General features: G+C 49.8%; 2 protein-coding genes across 6 annotated transcripts in view; one reads left to right on the plus strand and one right to left on the minus strand.

The window, feature by feature from the left end:
• Nucleotides 1-19: 19 nt before the first annotated feature.
• Nucleotides 20-5,760, plus strand: CTRL (chymotrypsin like). Its single transcript, XM_037409035.1, has 7 exons — nt 20-833; nt 989-1,092; nt 1,276-1,355; nt 1,610-1,691; nt 1,795-1,975; nt 2,354-2,487; nt 2,648-5,760. The coding sequence occupies exons 1-7, from the start codon at nt 722-724 to the stop codon at nt 2,807-2,809; spliced, it is 855 nt and encodes a 284-aa protein (XP_037264932.1). The 5' UTR covers nt 20-721; the 3' UTR covers nt 2,810-5,760.
• PSKH1 (protein serine kinase H1) overlaps nt 5,064-21,674 on the minus strand; it is a 38,367-nt gene continuing 21,756 nt past the window's right edge. For 3 of the 5 annotated variants that reach the window (XM_037409030.1, XM_037409032.1, XM_037409031.1), the window contains exon 4: nt 5,064-11,888. In XM_037409030.1, the coding sequence (XP_037264927.1) occupies nt 11,571-11,888 (318 nt within the window). In that variant the 3' untranslated portion in view covers nt 5,064-11,570. The remainder of the gene's footprint in view (nt 11,889-21,674) is intronic. The other 2 variants (XR_005107664.1, XM_037409034.1) reach the window with 2 other exon arrangements.

The raw sequence follows: 21,674 nt of genomic DNA on the forward strand, positions 1-21,674 counted from the left end.
AGCATCACCTAGGGCCATGGGGGATGACGGAGGCACTACCTGCGTACCCCCTGTGCGCAGGATGGAGAGCACCATGCAGCTCCCCAGCTTTTGCAGCCCTGGGGTGAGGGGTCAGGCAGCTGCAGTGCTGGGGGATGCTTGGCTGGTGGCATCAACCTCAGCTCGGGGAGGTGCCCACTGTCCTGCTTGCCCAGCCCTCCACACCGGCCACAGCTCCCGCCTGCCTGGGAAGGTGTCTGTCCCCCCCAGCTGCCACGGCTGGCGCTGGGACACGCTCACCTGTGCTGGGGCTGAGGGTCAGGGGGTGGCCCTGGGCCCTGGGAACGTGCAGCTGGGCTCGGGCTGGCCCGGGCTTCGTGGCCACGTGGGGAAGCATCCCTAGTGCCAACAGATCTGAAGCGGCCCTGGGGGCAGGGTGACCTGCCACCCTCCCAGGCATCCATCTCAGCACGTACAGCCCCACTGCTCCCCCAGCTGTGTGCCCACAAGCAGCCCCCCGTGCCCCCAGTACAGCCCTGGGTGCTCTCCCTCTCCAGCTCCATGGTGAGAACTGACATAACTCATTCCAGCGATAACCCTAGCACCCTGGGATGCCTCTTGGCAGCCTGTTCCCACCACCCTGCTGGCATGGGGTGAGGTACGTGCCAGGTTTGGCCCATCACTGCTGCCCGCAGCTGGCAGAAGGCAGCAGGGGGACCTTGACCCTGCCTAGCCATGAGCCATGTGGCTCCTGGCCACTATAAAGCCCGCGGCCCCGGGGCCACAGCCATGTCCTCCCAGGATGGCGTTGCTGTGGGCAGTTGCCTGCCTGGCCCTTGCCAGCACTGTCTCAAGTAAGTGCTGCCCGCGGGCACAGGGAGGTACTTGAGGTGCAGCAGGACCGGGACACCCCAGGGATGGTGACACGGAGCTGCTGTGCACAGGCAGCCCCCGTGTGCATGCCCTGAGCTTTTGGGGTTACTGTTGTGCCCCTCTGCCTCCCCGCCAGGCTGTGGGGTGCCCGTCATCAGCCCCTCGGTGCACTACAGTGAGAGGATCATCAACGGGCAGAATGCGGTGCCCGGTTCATGGCCCTGGCAGGTGTCCCTGCAGGTACGGCACTGTCCCGCTCCCCAGGCAGGGTTGCTGCCCCAAGCACCACGGTGGCATGGCATGGCAAGCCGGGCGCCAGGGGTGGGAGGTGGGTAGGCACCAAGGGGGCCCATGAAACCCTCTGCCTGTCCCCAGCTTTGTGGGGGGCTCAGCCCCAGCTCTTCCTCCCTCTTTCCACTGCAGACCCGCTCGGGATCCCACTTCTGCGGCGGCTCCTTGATCAACGAGAACTGGGTCATCACGGCTGCCCACTGCGAATTCAAGTGAGGAGCGATGTCCAGCCAGCCCACGCCAGTGCCACCCAGCAGGGACAGGGGCATGCGGCATGCTGGGCATCGCCAAGTGGCATTTGGGACAGCCTCGGAGGCCAGCACCCGAGGAACTGAGCAGCCCGGGGCTTCCTCCCTGCGGTGCCTTCCCTTGGGCACACAGTGCCTTGTGCCTGTGGCAGCCCCAGTGCTGTGCCCACCCCGAGTGCCAGCTGCGCGTGTCCCCCTGACTCCCTTACCCCTTGCAGCCCGTACTCCCACATCGTCGTCCTCGGGGAATATGACCGCAGCTCCAACGCAGAGTCTGTTCAAGTGAAGACGGTGTCCAGGGTGAGCCAGGCTGAAGTGGCTGCAGTCCTGGGACAGGGCTGCAGCTCTGCGCTGGGGCTGCTCCTGCAGGGCAGGGATGGCATGTTACACAATTTCTCGGCAGGCCATCACAAACCCCAGCTGGAACCCCTACACCTTGAACAACGACATCACCCTGCTGAAGCTCTCCTCGCCTGCCCAGCTGGGACCCCGTGTGGCCCCTGTCTGCCTGCCCCCCACCAACCTGGCTCTGCCCACCAACCTCCAGTGCGTCACCACTGGCTGGGGACGCACCAACACCAACTGTACGAACACCGCAGCTTCAGGGAGGGCCGTGTGTGGCCACCTCCCTTCTGGGTGGCTCTGCAGGGTCTGGGGGAGCCCAGGGGCAGTGTGTGTGTGTGTGGGTGCATTGGTGCAAGCACAGGTGGAGGTGGATGCATGCCAACCCCAGGGATGACTGAGCACGGGCACCAGCCCGCCCTTGCTTGGGACTGCTTGCACGAGGCGATCCCTCCTGGGGCAGGGGGGTACACTGGCACAGAGGGGGAGGGCGCTTTGCATGGCAGCACCCACGTGTTTGGAAGCCACAGTGGGAGCTTACCCAGGGTGCCTGTGTGCTCCCAAAGGCTCCAGGAGACCCGCCAACTCCAGGGCCATTTAATGGTGCTTCTTTCCCCCAGCCCAAGCCTTGGCAGTCCGCCTGCAGCAGGTAACTCTGCCCTTGATCACCCTGAACCAGTGCAAGCAGTACTGGGGCAACCGGATCACCAGCTCCATGCTCTGTGCCGGCGGGGTCGGTGCCTCCTCCTGCCAGGTAAGGAGCCAAACTCCCGCTGGAGGAGGAGGAGGACACGTGGGGTCTTGGGTCTATGGAGCCAGAGATGTCGGCTATAGCGCCCGGCCGCGGCCGGGGTGGCAGGGACCAGTCTGGAGCACATGCTGGGGCCACTAAGCAGGAGGCGTCTTCTCTGCAGGGTGACTCTGGTGGCCCTCTGGTATACCAGAATGGGAACGTCTGGACCTTGATTGGCATTGTCTCCTGGGGAAACAGCAACTGCAATGTCCGCACGCCAGCCATCTACACCCGCGTGAGCCAGTTTCGAAACTGGATCGACTACGTTGTTTCTCAGGCATAGAGCTGGTGACAGAGGGATCCCTTCGCCGGGTGCTGCTCCTGGCGTGGTGAGCTTGGCAGAGCTGGCAAGGGGCTGAGCTGAAAGCAAGGTGCCTCACTTTGTAATAAAGCATCGGCATTTGTGCCAAGCGCTGCCTCTGGCTCCTTTCCCCTTGTGAAGCAGGCCGGGATGGAAGGCGCAGGGGGGGCCAGGGCACCCCACGCTCCTCTCCCAAGCCGCAGCACTTCCCAGTGCCGGAGCTGTGCCCAGCTGGGACCCGTGGCAAGGGGCACAGCCAGGACACGATGCGTAGGTAGAGAGGGAGCAGGGCTGGCAGAGGCTCCAGGGCTGCTCAGGGGGTCTTCATGTACATGGACCTACACCCTGGCACCAGCCCAGAGCCCACCACAGCGCTGAGGGTGGGCGAAGTTACCTGTACTGGTCCTCCCACCGACCGCAAGGTCTCCAGCACCAGCTGGCCCCACCAGGGCCTGTGGAGCTGCAGCTCAGCACCCTCCCCAACTCGCGACGGAGGGTGGGTGCTGGTGGGTGCACAGGATCTTAAAAGATCCCTGGTGGCAATTTAAAGCCATGTAGCAGGTTGGGAACACAGAGCTGAATGGGAGAAGAGCCGACAGCAGCTCCAGCTCTTCTGGAAGGTGGAAGGCAGCGGCTGGAGAACAGCACGCTGCTTCATGTGTGCAGATCTGCCAGGTAACAGAGCGGGGAACTGAAGGCCATCCCAAAGGAAAATGTGAAGCAGGAAACAAAATTCAAGGCCACATGGCAGGTTTTCAGAAGAAAGCTGAGTTTTCACCCAAAGAGATTCTTGAGGCAATGGCAGGTGCAGACCTTGCGAGGTGACATGCGAGTAAAAAGACACGTCAGTGAATTACCACCTGGTTCCTGGCAGCTCAAAATAAGAGCTGGTCATGAGGACACCGTGGAGAGGAGCAGGATCAGACTGACCCAACACAAGTTGTGGGGTTTTTTTTCTTTATCAGTGATGTGATTGTGATATAAAAGCTCTACTGTGTTAATCACAGCCCCCAAAATGTTGTCATCACTATGAGGCAGTTGCAGAGAAAGCATGATGCTACACAGACATACCCATGGGAAGGGATATAAACTATGAATGGAGGGTACAGACAAACGGTCTGGCCCCTATGCTTGAGTAAAAAAAAAAAAAAATCACAAACAAAAACTTCTCAAGTGCAGCCCAGGGCTCAAAGTTTTACTTTGGATGGGTAAAATTTAGCTTCGTGTAGTGGTTTTCTCTGCAGGGAGCAAGAGCAACTGGAGCAAACTCACAGCAGGGCCCTGGGGCTTGCAGAGAAACCTGTGAAGCTGCTGGCTCGGGCTCCTTTGCCCTGGAAAGCCCCTCTGGGACGTAGGGGAGAAGGGCACAGGGCTGAGCGAGCTCCTTGCAAACCTCCCCAAAGGCCAGCAGCAGCAGTTGGACCAGTACACACCGGTCCTACTGGTCTGCCTTGACATTTAGAGTGCTTGCTCTCTGTGGTACCTGAAATAAAACCCACCACATGAAGGCAGCACACTTTTTTGGCTTTAGTTAGCTCCTCAATGCCCTTACAGACAGCTGGATGTCAGTGATGTGGGGATGGGCCACAAGGGCAAAAGAAACTGGTGGCCACGTGGAGCTTCAAACAGGAACTGATCAAGTGCAGCACTATGGGTCATTCACTGTGTTCAGGTCGCTGTCATCCCTGCCACTGCTGAGATGGGGCCCCCAGTCCCTGCAAAATCACCTCCTTTCCAGGAGAGGGTGGTTCAGAAGGGGTATGTGTTTTTCACTTGATACAGGTTTTCCTGACGGTCCATAAAATGCACATCTGGATGCACAGAGTGAAACCAGAGAGGTGATGAGCTGCTGTAGGCAAACCAAGGTATTTCTATGGCCCAGCTTTCTATGGCTTCCAGCCAAAGAAAAGTGAACAAAATGTCCCAGAGCGCCTGTTCTGCCTCCAAGCCCTGCCTTCCAGCCAGAGGCTGAGCACCCCACTCACCCAGGGCACCCCTGTGGGCACCACAGCCCGGCATGAGGTCTGCCCCAGGCAGCTGCGTTAAAGAAACCAGCAAACTCTTTTACGGGCACTTTGGTACCTTCTTGTTGTGCTCCAAGACTGTATTAGAGGGGTGAGCAGCATCCTGTCGATGCGTTCACTGCCCATCACTCCTGGCCTGGAAAGCGGTGCCTGCCAGCAGCCGGCCCACGGGCGATCCATGCACCAGAAGGAATGACAGCAGAGCGATGGGGTACACAGAATACATTTACATGTTTAGCAGACTGAGTACACAAAATAAATAATTCTGTACACTCTAATCGTAATGTTACAGGCTAATTACAATGGTTCAGACCTCATCCTACAAGCCAGACCTTAGTGTAAAAAACAAGACTCCAAAGGCAAGTCACAGAACTTGGTGCTTCTCAAAGCAGACCCGCTAAGAGATTAACGGGATGCAATCGGAGTTAATTCCAAACTGTTCCAACCCAGCACCGGAAATTTGGCGACCAAAAATAACAGCAAGTGCCAGAAGACCTCTGGCCCCAAGAGCTTCCCGGGAGGTGTCTTTCCGCAGTGAAAGGCAACAGGAAAACTCACGTTATCTCGGCGTCCACATGGGAGCTGCTTGTTTCCGACACACCTCACTGGGGCCGTGGATCTCTCCCACGTTCAGCAGACAAACACAGTGCAACAATATTTGCAACAGCAGCGAGTAGCTCGCTTGTCACACACGAGGGCTCTACAGTATCATCGTGCAGGGGAGGACAGCGGGGGAAGGACAGCTGCTCTGTCATCAGGCAGGCAGAGCTCCCTCCACCCCAGGGACACCAAGGGTGGAAGGTACCAAGCTCCATGATGCCACTGCCACTGCGCATCCCTGCTGCTTCACATTTTTTTTTTGGCAAATTTACCACACAGTAAGGCACAGCTGACATGCAGGTACCTGCCCCTGGAGCACCCAAGAGCTGTGTTCTTAGTCCAGGCTGAAAGAGGAAACCAAGTGGTCAAAAAAAGCACCAAAAACCTCCCAAGAGTGGCGTAGGCAGCTTGGGGCTGGGTATCTGGTGCCAAGTGGTACAGGCACTTTGTGATATTTTCCAGGATGAAGCCGAGCTGGTGAGAGGCCAGGACACAGCCAGCCTCCCTGCAAACCCCAGGGCTCACACTGCTGCCAGAGAATGGTTTTCAACCCCTCCAGAGGGTGTGATCCCCCCAAAAAGCCAACCTCTGTGTTGCTTTTCATAGTTTAGAAAACTAAGTCAAACAATCGAGATTTTCATTTACCCCACCTCAAACCTTCTGAATCTTTAGTATCACCACTTAAAGGAAGAATATGGCCCCACACAGTCTAATAAGAGGCCTGTAACAGCCGTGCACCAGTTGTCCTTCGTGGTGCCAGATCACCTTGGGCTGAGCCTGCACTGCAGGATCCTCAAAGGGAGCCTTCTCCCACCTGCAAGGCACCGAACAGATGCTTTGACCTTGCTACGGGACTCACCATGGCTCCTGCAGAGCCAAGTCCAGAGTTGCTGCCCAGTAGCCGAGTTAACCATGACTCCTGTTCCAGTTTGTGCATTATATAAAAGTTGACTATATTAGTCCTTCAGCCAAACACCCAGGTAGAAAACAGGATTGAGAAATGGAGCAGGGTGTAAGAAAGAACGTGAATTACCAGAGGAGAAAATATCTGACCTAGAAGAAGAAAATATCCAAATTCCAAAGAAGTTAAGAGTTTGAGGGTTCATCATTTCCAAAACAAATAGATAGCGCAGGCCCTGCACTGCAGCTGGTTTCCACATCACCACTGGAGCCAGAAGGTCAGAGCCCTTTTGTCTGGGCTTACACCCCTGACAAGGCTATAAAGCTGCCCTTCACGTACGGTTGTATGTTTCCAAGAACAATGCAGTCCAGGAACTGTCAGGAGCATCTGGATGCTGTCACAACCTCAGTGATAGCACAGACGACTTCTGGATTGAAGAAGGGGGGGGGGGTGTGTCTACCTCCACTGGGCTGACATGTTAATTTTCTAGAAGCCTGAGAAGGGTGAGAAGTAAATCGAACATGGACAAGTAATTGCTGGTTGAGCAAAATACACAGAAAAATACCTTACTTGCTCAAAAATCTGGATGCAAGTGTGTAGACCACCTAACATTATTTCTGCAAAACCTTTTCACATTCATTTCCAATAACCCTCAAAAAAATAAAAATAAACAATTAAGGCATCAATAGGCCACATTCTTTGAAGCTGTAATTCTCTCCCCCAGGAGCGCAGCCAAACTCCCAGGACAAAACAATGGGATTGTTTTACACAGTACTGCTAAGTTCCAAAAGAAAACCAACCATAATTCCCTTTACTCCTCAAAAATGCATTTCCTTGAAACAGAACACGCCAGGAAGCAACACCTTGAGCTGCACCATTGTGTCTCACGCTGGGATAAAATCCCAAACCTACCAATTCCAGCCTTGGCATCTTTAGGCTTTGCTTTCTCCTCGTGTCCCTTAAGACGCCTCCCCAAGGCAGGGTGCTGGCGAGCATCTCACTGAGACACCGGGGGCTGACTGCATGCGTCTTTTCCCCAGCAATCAGCATCCCTTCCAGCGAGTGCCTGCGGAATCACGCTCATCCCTTTGTGGGCTAAAATGCTGCTCTTCAGGATGAGTACAGGAGAAAATGGTGCCACGCTGAACACCTGGGATTGGAGGGATTGCAGGTGTGCTCCAAGACCATCACTCAGTACATCAAAACCAGATTCCTCTTTGTAAGAACATCTCACCCAGAAAGTGGGAACATAACTAAGGCTGTACTTGAACAAGGACACCTACAACTTGCCACTAGGTGTCATTCCAACTTCATTTTCATTGCATGAACAAAAGTACGGAAAACAAAAGCGCCCAGAGATTTGCACCTCAGCTAATAAAAAGTCTGCAGCTCAGCGAACCCTGGAACAGGCATTTGTTACCTGTGTTCTCCTGGCTAATTCAGTACCAGAGAAAGTCTTCCAAAAAACCCTGTGAGCCAAATAAAGAATTACCAGTTAAAAGCCAAAGAAGGAGATTTTAAAAATTAAATGAAAGAGCAGAAAAAACATTTCAGACATTTTCACTTCCAAAATCCCCAAACAAGGCGCTCCTGAAAAATGTAAACTCCTGAGACTTAAGACAGATCAAGCACTGAGAGGCTCCTGTGGAACATATATGAAGACAGATGATCAAGATAATTCACAGTGAAGAGCTTCTTAGAGGACACATTGAAGGCACCTAACTATGGCTCAAAATTACAGCACTTTGCCTGTCCCCAGACACCCCAGACCCAGCTGCAAAGGTGCCACAATTGCAAGCATAAAAAGCACCCCAGGAACTGTTCTTAAGCTGACCTTGCAACACAGCAGTTGGACCATCACAGTCTTCCAGACAGAGTGAAAACAGAAAGATCACCGATGACTCCAAGGGAGGGACATCTGGACGGAGCTCTGCTCATCTCTCCTCTGCCCACACGTTATTGTCTGGGTGTAACAGTTCCTGCAAATACTGAATTTAGAAAAAGAAGAGCGATTGAGCCAAGAGTGCTATAACCAAACGATGGAAGGACAGCCCATAAAGACTTTCCCCATGTTTACACTGATTTTTCCATGCCAATAAAAAAACATTGCATTTGTGAAGAGAACTAGAGTTCTTTTTCTAGAAAACCCAAAGCCCCTTATGGGATGGACTCGGTCCTCTTTGGTGCAGTTCCCTAGCAGCAGGATGCCTGAAGACCACAGACGTCTCCATACCACAAAGGGGCAAGCTGCAGCTCTCCAGCATCACTCATGTAGGTAAGTGCCAAATTACTTCCCAGCCAGTGTCATCACAAAAACCTGACGCTGGCTGGAACCTATATAGCAACATCTCGCTTCCCAAAATATATTTCACCCCAAACTCACCACGAATGACATCACTCCCAACTTTTACTGGTGAAAAACCAATTGCTGAAAAGAGCAACAAAGCAAAAATTGTCACAGATGAGAGGATTCCTGTTCTGCCTTGTAAAGGTGGAGAAACCACCCTGGTCAGACCAGAGCTCAGCATCCTGACCTCCTCTCCACCTTCATTTATCCCCCACCCCCCAAGAGAATGCAGGAGGGAACAGCTTGGGTAGACACCTGCACAACGCCTGTGCATTTTGATGGTCTAGTGGTTAAAGGGAAGTCTCAGGTTCAAGAGGTCTTGGCTCAGTTCATCAGTTTGATGTCCTCGAGTGGGCAAAATACCTGTTTTAAGGATAAACAGGCAAGATAATCTGGGGTGGGCCATGAAAGCATCCAGGAGGTAAGAGATCACAGTGCCTGGGTGTGATGCTCCAAACATGTAGAAGACACTTTGAGTAATGGCTCAAAACCAGAATCCCTCAGAGAGCATCCTGCCATCTCTTAATGTACAAGCTAAGAACAATTTTCCAGTTGATATTTCTCTTAGAGTAGTTGTTGCTTTTGGAGAGCTGTTTGCAGTAATATGAGGGGCACTGAACTGTTTACGCAGCAAATGTGGCAAGCTGCCTCTTTTGTCAGAAATCACATCTAGTTTATAGTTCATGGTAACAAACCAGGGAAAACTACAGGAGAAGGTAAAAGAAGCTGAAGAAACTTCTTTTGCAGTCCACAGAGTTGAAAAAACCCAGTTTTTAGCAATTCTGTTGTGATCTTTAATGCTGATGGAAGAAAGACTGTGTGTGACATAGTAGGATGGCCACTTGAGGAAGGGCAGCCTGAAAAGAATGCAGTTTTCAAAATAATATGCAATGACGCAAAGGATTTAGAATTCACCCCTGCTACATACACTGCCTGTCCACAGGTTTCCTCTGCTGTATTCCCTATCACACGCTTGGGCGCCCCAGGCTGTGCTCTTGGTGGTTATAGCCCATCCCTGCTTTGGGCTGGGAAGCACATCCCTAGAAATTCTTTCTTTTCTCTTAGCACAGAAAACTCAAGTCTTCTCCCCCTGAAGCAGCACTGCTCTGCTGTTTGCTGACCAGAAGTGGCTGTGGCTAGTGCAGTTAGAGCTCCCTGGAGATGTGACCAACCACTTAAAACCTTGCTGACACTAAACCACAGCAGCAGAGACATCAATCCTGGATGGAAAGGCCATGCTCGCCAGCCCCTTGAGCTTGCACAGCCTTCACCTCTAGCCCAGAGCTAAGCAAGCGCTTTCCAAGCACACAGCATGAAGCAAACCATATGGCTTCATATGAAGTTTCAAGAACCAGCGTTCTCCTTCACTGCAGCTCTTGTCTCTGCTGGCACAAGAGGCTGAGCCCACCCTGAGACTGTGCCACCAGCCCCGCTTTATGGCTCTGACTAGTTGGGAAGGTATCTCAGCAGGCTTGCATAAAGCCCGACTCTAGAGCCCTCACCTCCCCTGGGAAGCCCCTTTACAAGAAGCCCCCACGGCACCATCCAGCACAAAGAAACCCGAAAGGCAGCTTTCTCCTGTTGAATCTAAGGCACACCTAACAGCTCTAAGGTGTCTGTGCAACGTCTCCAGGGTACTGACACTGCTGACACTCTAGGATTGCACCTCCACTACTCAAGCCCCGACCCTGACACCCTGACGCTATGGAGCCGTCTGCAGCCACCCCAACTGCTCCCACCACCACTTCGCTGTCCCAGAACAGGGATGGTGGCACTGGGGCAGAGCCGGCATGCAAAGCAGGGGAGCCCTGTAAAATCTGCAGACCGGGAACAATACCTGGAACCACTGAAGTTCTGGTGAAGTGATGTGGTCGGTATTGCTAGTCTGAAGGGCACAGGACATGTAACAGGTCACAGGCATGACAGGGCCGTGCGGCACAGCAAGAACAAACCCTGCACGGGAAGCACGGGTCTTGCTACAAATAAGGGAAGGATAATTCAAGAGGGACAGCAAGGAACCCCTGAAAAACCTGCCCCGCCAAAGACATCTCTCTGCATAGCGTGAAGTTCCTGCAGGACAATAATCCTCCTCCCACCCCTCCCTCAGGAGCACTCAAAGGAACTGGACTACAGCTCCGAGCTCACAGTACTGCAGCATGGCTGCCAATTTGCACGGCGGCTCTCGCACAGCTTGAGTAGCCCTTGATGTCACCAGGCGGGTGGCAGCCCCTGGGGGAAGCCTCGCAGCTTCCCAGCCATCATGGAAAACTGCTGCCTGGCATCACTTCAGCGAGGAACTGGTGGGCAGCACGCCGGTGAGTCAGAGCTATCCTACTCCTAACTGTTTGTGACTCATACCAGCTTCACTGCAAAGGCACCACAGAGTCTGACTAAAGCAGCTCAAAATTTGTGTATATACAACTTTTAAATACATATACACACCCTCACACACGTGTATGTGCACACACACATGCATGTGCATACACATAAAGTGATTTTTTTTTGTTTGCAAGTGAGAGAAATATAGCGCTCTGGAATTAATAAATAACTGTGAACAACCAAGCTCCTGGGCTACAGAAAGAGCTCTTCTCCCCACGTGGCTCCTTGATTTGTGTATTACTTGAGGCTCTGAGCTGTGCCCCTGTTTCTGGCACAAGACCCTGTGGCAAGCTCACAGGGTGGGATGGCCACCATGAGGTTCCCTTTCCTCTGCACAGGGGGACACCTCCTCATGGATACAGGGGGCACCTGGAGGGAGGGAGGGAGGAACCTGGATGTTCCTCACTGAGAGTGTGCACAGCAAAGGATGCTGCACACCTACACCACAGAGAAGACATCTGAAAAGACGCCTGGCAGGTCCCAGCCCAGTGTTCAGCCAGTGTACTGCTGCTGGTAGCGCAGGTTGAGCTCCCGCAGCTCCCGCTCCCGAACCCGCCGTGATTTGTTGGATTTGGTGGAGCGGCTGGAGCGGGTGGACTGTGCGGATTTGGTGCTCTGGCAGCGGGAAGATGCCCTCTTGAGAAGGTTTTGTGAGATGGAGCGGTGTAGATTCTTCATGGATGATGATGCTGCCATGCTGACCACCCAGGGGTGCTTCAGGGCCTGAAGGGCTGTCATCCTGTCACTGGGGTCCACCGTGAGCAGACGGTCAATGAAATCCTTGGCCAGGTTGGACACACTGGGCCAGGGCTGAAACATGAAAGAGATCATTAGAAAGAAACATCCCAGCACAGGTCTGCTGATTAATTCCTCCCATGCCCAAAAGGCACTTCAGGGCATTCTGGTTCTTCTGTTGTCTCTTTCACCCTCAAAATTTCCAAGGTGTAACCAACAGATTCTGCCCAAGGAAAATGAGACATACTTGCTTCAAAAGGCTGTTAGAGGGAGAGGCTGAATTAGTGGGAAATGACTACAGGTGCATAGGTGCAGGGTGGGTCCCTCCAAGCAGCGGCGCTCAGCCCACCCAGTAGCTGACCTTGGATCCCAGTCCCCCCAGGTTCCTCAAGTGTACAGACACCTCCACACACACACATGCGATCTCAGTCAATCCCAAGACTCAACCATCACTGCAGCAGCTGGCTGGGATTTCCCTGGTCCCTCTGGCCACCAGACCCTCCTGCAGTCTCATCCTTGACCTTAGAGACACACACACACACATATCCCCAGCTCCCACATCCCTTCACCCCCTTGTCCAGCTCCACCTTCACCAGCAGTCACACACTCAGTCACATGCTTGCACGCCCGTGCTTGCTCCCGTTGCTGTACCACAGACACACACAGGCTCCCAGACCTACACCCCTCTCCAGGTGCTGGCCCTGAGGCCTCCCACCTCACTCCCATCACCTTCCAAAATCATCCAGCTATTACAAAAAGAACTGTCACTGTATCCCACTGAAGACCCTCCCCAATCCAAGTGCTCTGTATCTGATGAGGCCATGACTGCCGGAGTGCTAGCTGTACTGCTCACAGAGGCTGGATCCTCGCACCAGACCCCTGGGGTTCTATTCTGACCCTTCACTTTAAGGTGCACATCTAGCGAGCCAGCACCGACCTCTGCATCAATCCTGAAGCAAAGACTAGGGAGAATTTTTCTGCTGTGGTACTCTTGTCTCGCTCCCACATGGAAATCTAGGAGATGTTGCTACTGCTCAGTCCTGGAACAGCCAACTCTGCCCAGCTGGAAACAGTCCCATAGAACAGTCTGAGTATATATAAATGTTAGAGATAAGGAATTTCCAGGAATGCTTACCAAGGAAAGGGGAAGGGATTTTTTTACAAAATACTAGCTTTAAAGAAACAAGCTCAAAGTAGTTAATTAGCCCTATAATATATTTCTCCTATATCCCCCAGTACGCCAAAGTATAGCCATAAACAAGACAAACACCTACAGCCACGCATGCTGCAATTGCTTAATTTCTGACAAAATACCATATTTGTGCTAACGTGAGAACATCACCTTTAGCATGAGGTGAAGGGTGGGCTGTGGACAAAGCTAGGAAGAAAACTGGCAAACTCCACAGTAAGGCTGGAGTGGAGGCGGCAGGTATGGCTAGCATACAAACCCCAAGTGTCGAATGGACACTGGCAAGAGCAGGTTTCTGCAGTCGCTGCGTGTTGTGTGGGTCTCACCCCTCCTGAAACCACCACTATTGACACATCCTAAGCAGCGTTAAAAAAAGCCTGAGCAGATTCATGCAACAAAGTGAAGATTCAATACAATAACGGAAACAGCATGTGTGGTTAAAAAAGGAAAAGGCTGCTATTCTCTGTCTTTCTTCTCTTCGTTTTCTGAGGAAGAAAAGAACCCAGTTATTTTAAAATTCAGGGTCCACCAACAGTACGGTCAGATATGATTACCTCTTCTTGTGCATAAGGTTCAAAAAAGGTATGTCCTGATTTTTTTGAGGTTTGCAATTTATTGCTACTGAAAGCAATTTTCTCTTCCAAAAGACTCAGAGGCACCAGGCAGGAGAGCCAATCCACGGCAGGATTTTATAATGAAAGGCAAGGTGCTCAGTTACAGCACTGCTCCTGGCCCCGGACAGTCAGTGGCATGGCCAGGAAAAAAGAACTGAAACTCCAGCTAAGGAACCGGCTGCTAGAATGACCAGGGTACAGAAAGTCTTATTTTACAAGCGATGACTAAAACAGCCCAGCTTACTCAGTTTAGCTAAAGTGGGCTATACAATCACTGTCAATAACTGGAAGAGAAGAGAGTGAAAATGACATGAACTACTTGATATAAAGAAAATACCGGTACATGAGTAAAAAACTGCAAGCGTTCCTGAATGTATTCAAGATAGAGATGGAAATACTTTGAGCCAGAGTGCTCAGGAAGGAAGCACAGCCTTCTCCTGCAGATCAGACACCACTTCTGCGCTTTGAAATCACATCCAAAATCCACTCCCCTCCACGTTTCAAGAACAAAATCAGTTAATAAAAAAAAAAACCCTTAAAATTCAAGCTTTTCTGTTTCCTGCTTTCAGATATAACTAGTTTGTCATGACCTGCATTAAATCACTTTCTCTTAGCTGACGAAATGCATTTGGACAGTGAATGTAAGAAAAAAACAGGCGCTTGTTAGAATAGCACAATCTTTGTCCCTAAAAAGGGAAAATCTTTGATCAGAGACTTGTTATAGTGTTCATTTATAAAGAGGATAAATAAAATAGCAAAAAACCTTTTCAAATGTAGCAAAAACTACAATAAAGGTTACAATTGCAATTGAACACACTGGTCTGTTTTGCAGAACTACGGACCCTTTGAAGAGCTCAGCCTTTATGCTATTTATAGCAACAGAACCAAAGGGCCAAATCTGCCATGGGGTGATCTAAATCGTGTTTCAAGTCTATAGATTTCCTACCAGACTTCTGGATAAGGCACTTCCTTTGTTAAATAACAGTGAAGAGAATCAACTTGCTGTGTTCGGTCTTTATCGGCATAACCTCAGGTAACACCAGGGCCGTACCTGCCAGCACATGAAACTCCACACCTCCAGCTACGGACGGCCTTTGGCTTCTCTCTTCCACAGATGGACGCAGCCAATCAACACCCAACAAGAGGTTCTGCCCCCACTTTTACCAGGCTAGCCTTCAAAAACTTTTTTAAAAAACACTGTTCTGTAGCTTTTTTTTTTTTACTCATTTATCAGCTACTCACACAGTTAAACCCACAAATTCATCATGACTCATCCACAGCCCATTAATTTCCAATCACTTCTTACCTCGTCCTCCTAGCAGAACAGAAAGCTCACCCCATTCTGTCTCCTTCACAGAGGACTCGTTTTCCACTCCCCAAATAACACTAATGAGATGCCTAGGCTAACCATATGTCTATGCAGTTTACTGACTTTAACTCAAAGTGGTATTATATGCTGGTGAAAAATTCTACTCTCCTGGCAATAACTATTTAAGAACTCTTTACCACCATTTTCATTATTGTTGCCAGTGATTGAGATGACTGAGATACCTTGAAACAGCTTTTGTCCCACTCAGATAGAGAAAACACATTTACACAACTCCAACCCTGTTGGTTTTTCCTGGGATGTTTCTTCTCATCTTATCTAAAACCTTTTACCTTTCTGAATATTGTCCCTCACAGAGATACAATCATGCCAGGATCTGCATCCTCTCTTTTTCTACTTAAATCCACAGAGATGCAAGAGATGCACTCAATTGAAAAATACATGAGGACTGACAGAACAATACTTTTCTGGGAAATACACCTCCAGGACATGCAGGAAAGCATTATTTCCTCTTGCACATGTTAGTAATGGCACCGGCCTGGACCTTGAGGCAACCTGAGAGCTACTTTGCCATCCAGATGCATTCAACCTTCAGTAAAGCAATGGCTGTCCAACACAGAGCAGGAGATTCTGGAGGGTGAAATGAGACTCTAAACACCAGGAACAACATTACTTCCATCATTCCAAGTCATATTAAAAGATGGCCAATGTGGTAATATAGAATTTGAAGAAATCCATGAAGAACTTATCATTCTGAAAACCTACAAACTGTAAATAACCAGCCTGAGCCTTGAGCGGCCTGTGCATTGCACCAGCCCAGTTTAATGAAACCTAAAGAACAATAAACTCCAAACAGGAGCAAATTGGATTTCTCATTATTCCAATTACTCTAGTGCCATCAGAAACATTGAATATGGAGTACTTGCAATTAAATTTTTCTTCTGGTCAGCAAACATAAATCAGTTTATTGATCTGTTTATGCAGCCAGAGATTTTATCTGCTGCACCATACACATCTTTGGTTTTATTTCACTGAAACCTTTTCTTTAAAAATAAGTGAGGCTGCATGCTACTGAAGCACTGAGTGGAATGAATGTAGCAATTTTCAACCCTGGTCCCTGGAGAAACATATCCACTCTCCAGAAACCTTGCATCAGTTGGCAAAACAGCAGTTTTAACTTGGCAAGACCCCAGGACCCCTTCCAACTAATACTGCAAGGCAGCAGCAGGAGCTGTGTAAGAGCTGAGGAAGGCTGACACTGGTGTGTTTGGGGAACACCAAGAAGGACATGAGTGCAAGACACGAGGTGCACTCACATGACAGGACTGAAGCAATCTAGATGAGATTTTGCTCCTCTGAAGAGAAAGAGAGAATGGCTTGGAAGGAAAATGCTTCCATCCAGTGGCCATGAAACACTGCATCAACTAAACCCCATCAGAGAGCCTTGCCTTTAATCTCACTGCTGCACTGACAAGTTCCTTTCTTTTGTGGCACAAAAATACCACAAAAATGAAGAGAAGTCACCAATACTTGTTCACCTTGCACTCCAGTTCCTCTATGAACTGATGTCAAATGTAATGCAGTTTGAGTGTAACTTCTGTGCTGTTCCCTGTTAGACTACACTCCTCCAGAGGGTAAGGTACTACAGTAGTTCTGTTCTCTTCCTACATATCATAAAAAAAAAAACAAAACAAAAAACAAAACAGCCATATTCTGAGCAGGCCCTCAGTGGTACTTGCTGAGTGCCAGCAGAGACCTCCTACAGGTGACCAGCTTTTCAATCAACTGCAATCAGGTCCTCTGTCTGGGATAGCTGGTGCAATACCCATTTCACAAACCTCATTTCTCAGGAGACAAACACTGGACAAGCTAGTTTAATGCTGGAGACTACTGGCCCTCATGTTGGAGGACTGAACATCCCCTGGAAAGTAATGTCTGTCTGTAACTCCAGAATTTAGCAGAGTGGCTAACACCACAATCCAGCAGAATTAAAAAAAAGGGAAAAAAAAAAGGGGGTGGGGCAAAGAGCTGCAGTAAGTAAACCCAAACAGCTCACCCTACAGCAGAAATAATGAGGGTCCCTGCAACAACCAAGGGAAACAACAGTTTGTCTTTACCCTCCAGTGCAGGCTCAGCAGGGTGTGAAGGAGGGTATCTTACCATCATCTTGCTATCCTTTATCTAATGATCAAGAAGCACTGGTGAAGACTTAACAGCTCATGCTTACAGGACAACAGCTCTAAGGCACTCTCCCCTCTGTTCACCAGACGGGAGCAGGACTGCTGGGTTTCTGAGATCAGAAGAGATGAGATGCAGTAAAGCCTAGTACTACTATAACCTTACATTACAGAAAAAACAAAGCAAACCAAAGCAAAACAAAAAAAAAAAATAATCAACAAAGCCACAACCTACCTAGTAACTAGCACAAACTTTCAGGCATGCAGAGATCCCTAGGAGGCAGGAAAGCCTGCTGAACTTTCTCTAGTGACTGTGAGGATATTTGAAACAGAAAACCAGCAATTAGTAACTCATGATCTTTGAGATGAGCTGTGCAGTCATCCGTTCCTCACTTCTATCTTTCATGCAGTTATCCAATGCAAAAACTGAATCCAAGAGGCTTCTCAGGGAGAGGGGAAGGAAGATGGGCTGTAAAGATGTACATGGACATCATATATCTAAGAATTGCAGTTACTGGCAGAATTCCCTCCTCGTCAGAGTGCCTGTCCCTTTGCATCCCTCCAGGCCCAGGTGACACCTTTCAGCACCCCACACCTCCATAGACAACCTAAAGTGGGACCACATAGTCACTCATGTGGCACAGGGTCACTGATGCTCAGACTCCAAAGTCTCATAGTTCTTTCACTGCCTGGTGAAACCATGAATGAAGTTGGAGATGGCAACCTGGCAGATTTCAGACAGATCCATTTCTAACAGGTGACCTGTTTCAGCCTGACTACAGCATTCTCCAAGCCAACAGCAACTCCTCCCTGGTCATCCGAGAGGTCTTCTCAACTCCACAGGCACAGCCCTTGGTGCACAAGCCTACACACACAGAGTGAAGCTTCTTGACATTTTCTCCAGAGACACAAAGCCGCAGAGGGATCTTCTGGTTAGTCCTGTGCAAATAAAAGAAGAATCAGTCCTCTAACTTCCAAGCTTTGCTTTTAGTCTTGACAGTACTCACTGAAGGAAAAATACATATTGATTTCCTGATTCGTACTCAAGTTACGTGTTGTTTTCAGGAGAACTGACATGAGCTCTAAGGACAATGTTAATGGGAGGATGAGGACACCCAGAACTGCAAAGGCCTGAATTTCCCTTGCCAGTTGGTCTTTACAACAACATTAAGCACAAAATATGTTATCACAGCTGCAAAAGATTGCTCTTCGGTCAAAAATACTGCATCCCAATCCCAAAGCACCAGGGAGGCTGAGAAGCCCTATAGCAGCAGACAGGTTCCTGCCAGGTTCACTACAGAAAACCATCAGTTGGATACGTTAAAGTTTTACAAGACAAAAAAGATTTATTGGGAGTGAGCCTGCCCCAGCAGATACATTGGGTTGAACATGTGCACCTGGTTGGAGGGACTGCCCTCGTATCGTGCCCTTGTCACTGTTAACAGCAACGCTCCATGCCACAGAAGATAAGCACACCACCCCCATTTGATGCTGCAGTCTCCACCATGCCAACACAGTTTGGTTTGTGCAACCACAATGAGCCAAACCAGGGAGCCTCTGGTCAGTTTGCTGCAGGGGCTCTCAGCCACCGTTCCTTGGCATGATTCACCAGGTGGCTGCAGAGGCAGCTAGATCAGCCCAGGTGAGTGACTGGCACAGAATCCAGAATTAGCAGTACTTCAAGTACAAAATTCATGCCACAGTCTGTCTCACGGCCTTAATGACAACGGGAGAAACTCCCATGGTGGAGATCTGTAGCTCTGGCCCCCCAGGAATGACAGCTGCTGCTTCCAAAGCGCACCAGGATTTCCTACAAAAGCATCCCCTGAACTCATAAGCTGCATAAAACACAGGGCACGCTGCTGACCCACGAATTCAGCCCTGCTAGATAATACACTCGGGGGAAAGCAGCCTCATTCACAATGCCTTCAAGAGCTCTCAGGTGTGCTGTTTTATTCAGACTCAGGCTCCGAGTCTGGGGGAGGAGGAAAAGCAAGAGATCCCCCCCAGGTGTCACTTAGGCTAGGTGATTTTGTGCAGTGCTAGGCCCTCTGTGACTAAATCCCGCCACCCCCCGCTGCTTATTATTCACATCAGCATAAAAGCTGTTGAGGCGCTGTCCATGCCAGCATGCAGGGAACAAACATGTTACTCTCCAGTCTGAACAACCAACCCGCCTCTTTCACTTACAGCTGAAGTGAGCACGAACCTGGCGCACACCGCAGAGACCTCCCAACACACACATCTGAAATGAAACGCTGACCTGCGTGACCAACGGGGGTCTTCTCGTCCAACTGAACTTAACCCGGGGGGCTGGGAACCAGCACCCTGCAGGCTGAGCAGCTTTCAGGGCTGATTTCAGATACCAGAACAGAGTCCCTGAATTTTATCCTGCCTGTGATGGGAGCGTACACTGCTGTCCAGCGGTAACCAAAACTTCCACTGCACAAGATAACAAGACAACTGTTTTATGCTGGCTTTTTACTTGTTTTTACCTTAAAATACATGGCAAAGACATTTCTAACCCATTTTCCTGTTGGACACTAGTTCTTTAAAATATTTCTGTTATATTCAGGTTTCTAAGCTACTTTCCCCCTGCCCCAAGTATTTTTTTAAAATCAGATTTCAGAGGTCTCTAGATGTCAGCAGTACATCTTCCACCAGATACACAGTTGCACCCCTGTGAGGACTGGCCACGCACACACCATGCTTCAAGAAGCTGCAAAGACCACCCCGACCTGGGCAGGCAGAATTCTTAAGAGGAGTTTGCTCTGGATGGTAATTACACACATCAGGACAAGCCTTTCTTGCCCTGCAGAACATACGTGGGATGCAAGGCTTGCAACAGCTCTACCTCTAGACACACCTGGCCATACCGCTGCTCAGAACCGTGTACGTGTCCCTGTACGTACCTCCACTCTGTGCTCACCCACTGCTGCTGTTTACAGTCCCACTGAAGACATCTGGACCATTAAAAACATTAACAAGAAAGTCAATCTGGACACAGATGGCAGCCAGGTATCACCAATATGGACAGCAAAGGCTTGCTTTTTTTCCCCCTCCACAAAAACAACTCAATCCAACATGTATCTGTGGTGGTGGAGGCAGGGCACATCATTTTCTACCACTTCTCAGAATAGCTGCATTTTAAAATTCAGATGTCTTTGGTGGTAGAGAAGTGACAGGCTGTTAGTTTTTACTAAAGGTCCCTAAGTATTCTTTGCATTGCATCTTTCACACACTCACACTAATGTAGCAGTTTTGTCTAATTTAGGAGGTTCTTACATGACTTCAGAAAATGGAAAGGGTCGGCTCTGAAAGTGCAAGCTGGGCACAGCAACTATGAGATGTCAAGTGCTAAACCAGCCTAGGACTGTGCTGGGGCTCCAACAACGACAGGCTTGCACAGTCCTGGGCATCGCTCAGCCCACGAGCAGTTGCAAAGAGGTGATCAAAACCAAGCACTTCAAAAGAACTGGAACAAGAAGTTTCCAATGAAAAGATGTAATGTGCTGAAGTCTGCACAGGACGGATTCCCAAGCATTCAGCATTAATTTGTTGATGTGGGGAGGAGGAATAAAGGAAGGATGAAAGAGGAAAAATACAACAGCCCTTTAATAATCCACAGCATTATAAGTATGCGCAGCCATCTGGTGCTGTGAACTTCCATAACCCAGCTTTCTGAATGGAAATAGCCAGCTGATTTTCCCTGTACAAGCACTGAGTATTCAGCTAGAAACATGCAATAAAATTACAGCAGCTACAAAAAAACCACAAAACACAAAGCTTTTCTCTACAGCCAGGGATGGCTCTTCTAACTGTAATGTCCAGGGAAATAACTGGTATGTTAAAATAGGGTAATACCAGGTTTTAGCTTGGATCACTTCAGACACATCTCTTCAAAATATGTCAGCAAGTTACAGTTAGATACAGGGGACTTTAACCACTGCCTTGACTGAGAAATCATATATTGAGAAAACTCAGGGTCAAGAGACCTGGACTCTAAAGAATACAGGTGAAAAGACAAGATCACTGAATACAGACTGCTGGAGACAGTCATCAAAAAAGGCAAGCAGTGGAAGGAGTCAGAAATTTCCAACGGTATTGCTATAGCACCAGTTCACAATAGCATTTGCCGTAACTAAACTTGGGAACACCTATCTCAATCTATTCGTAACATCTGGGTATCCTGACATCTTCAGTGCTTTTTTTCTCCAAAGAAAAATTCAGATTTGATCTGGATTATGATCTCTCATTCTTAATTATCTTAAGAGATCATAGAACAGTTTGGGTTGGAAGGGACCTTAAAGGTCATCTAATTTCAACTCCCCCTGCCATGGGCAGGAACACCTTCCACTAGCCCAGGTTGCCCCAAGCCCCGTCCAACCTGGCCTTGAGTGGGGCAGCCACAGCTGCTCGGGCAGCCTCTGCCAGTGCCTCGCCACCCTCACAGTGAAGAATTTCTTCCCAACAGCTCATGTAAATCTCCCTTCTTCCAGTTTAAAGCCACTGCCCCCTGTCCTGCCACTACATGCCCTTGTAAAAAGCCCCTCT

This window comes from Falco rusticolus, chromosome 15 (genome assembly GCF_015220075.1).
Source record: "Falco rusticolus isolate bFalRus1 chromosome 15, bFalRus1.pri, whole genome shotgun sequence".
NCBI lineage: Eukaryota > Metazoa > Chordata > Aves > Falconiformes > Falconidae > Falco > Falco rusticolus.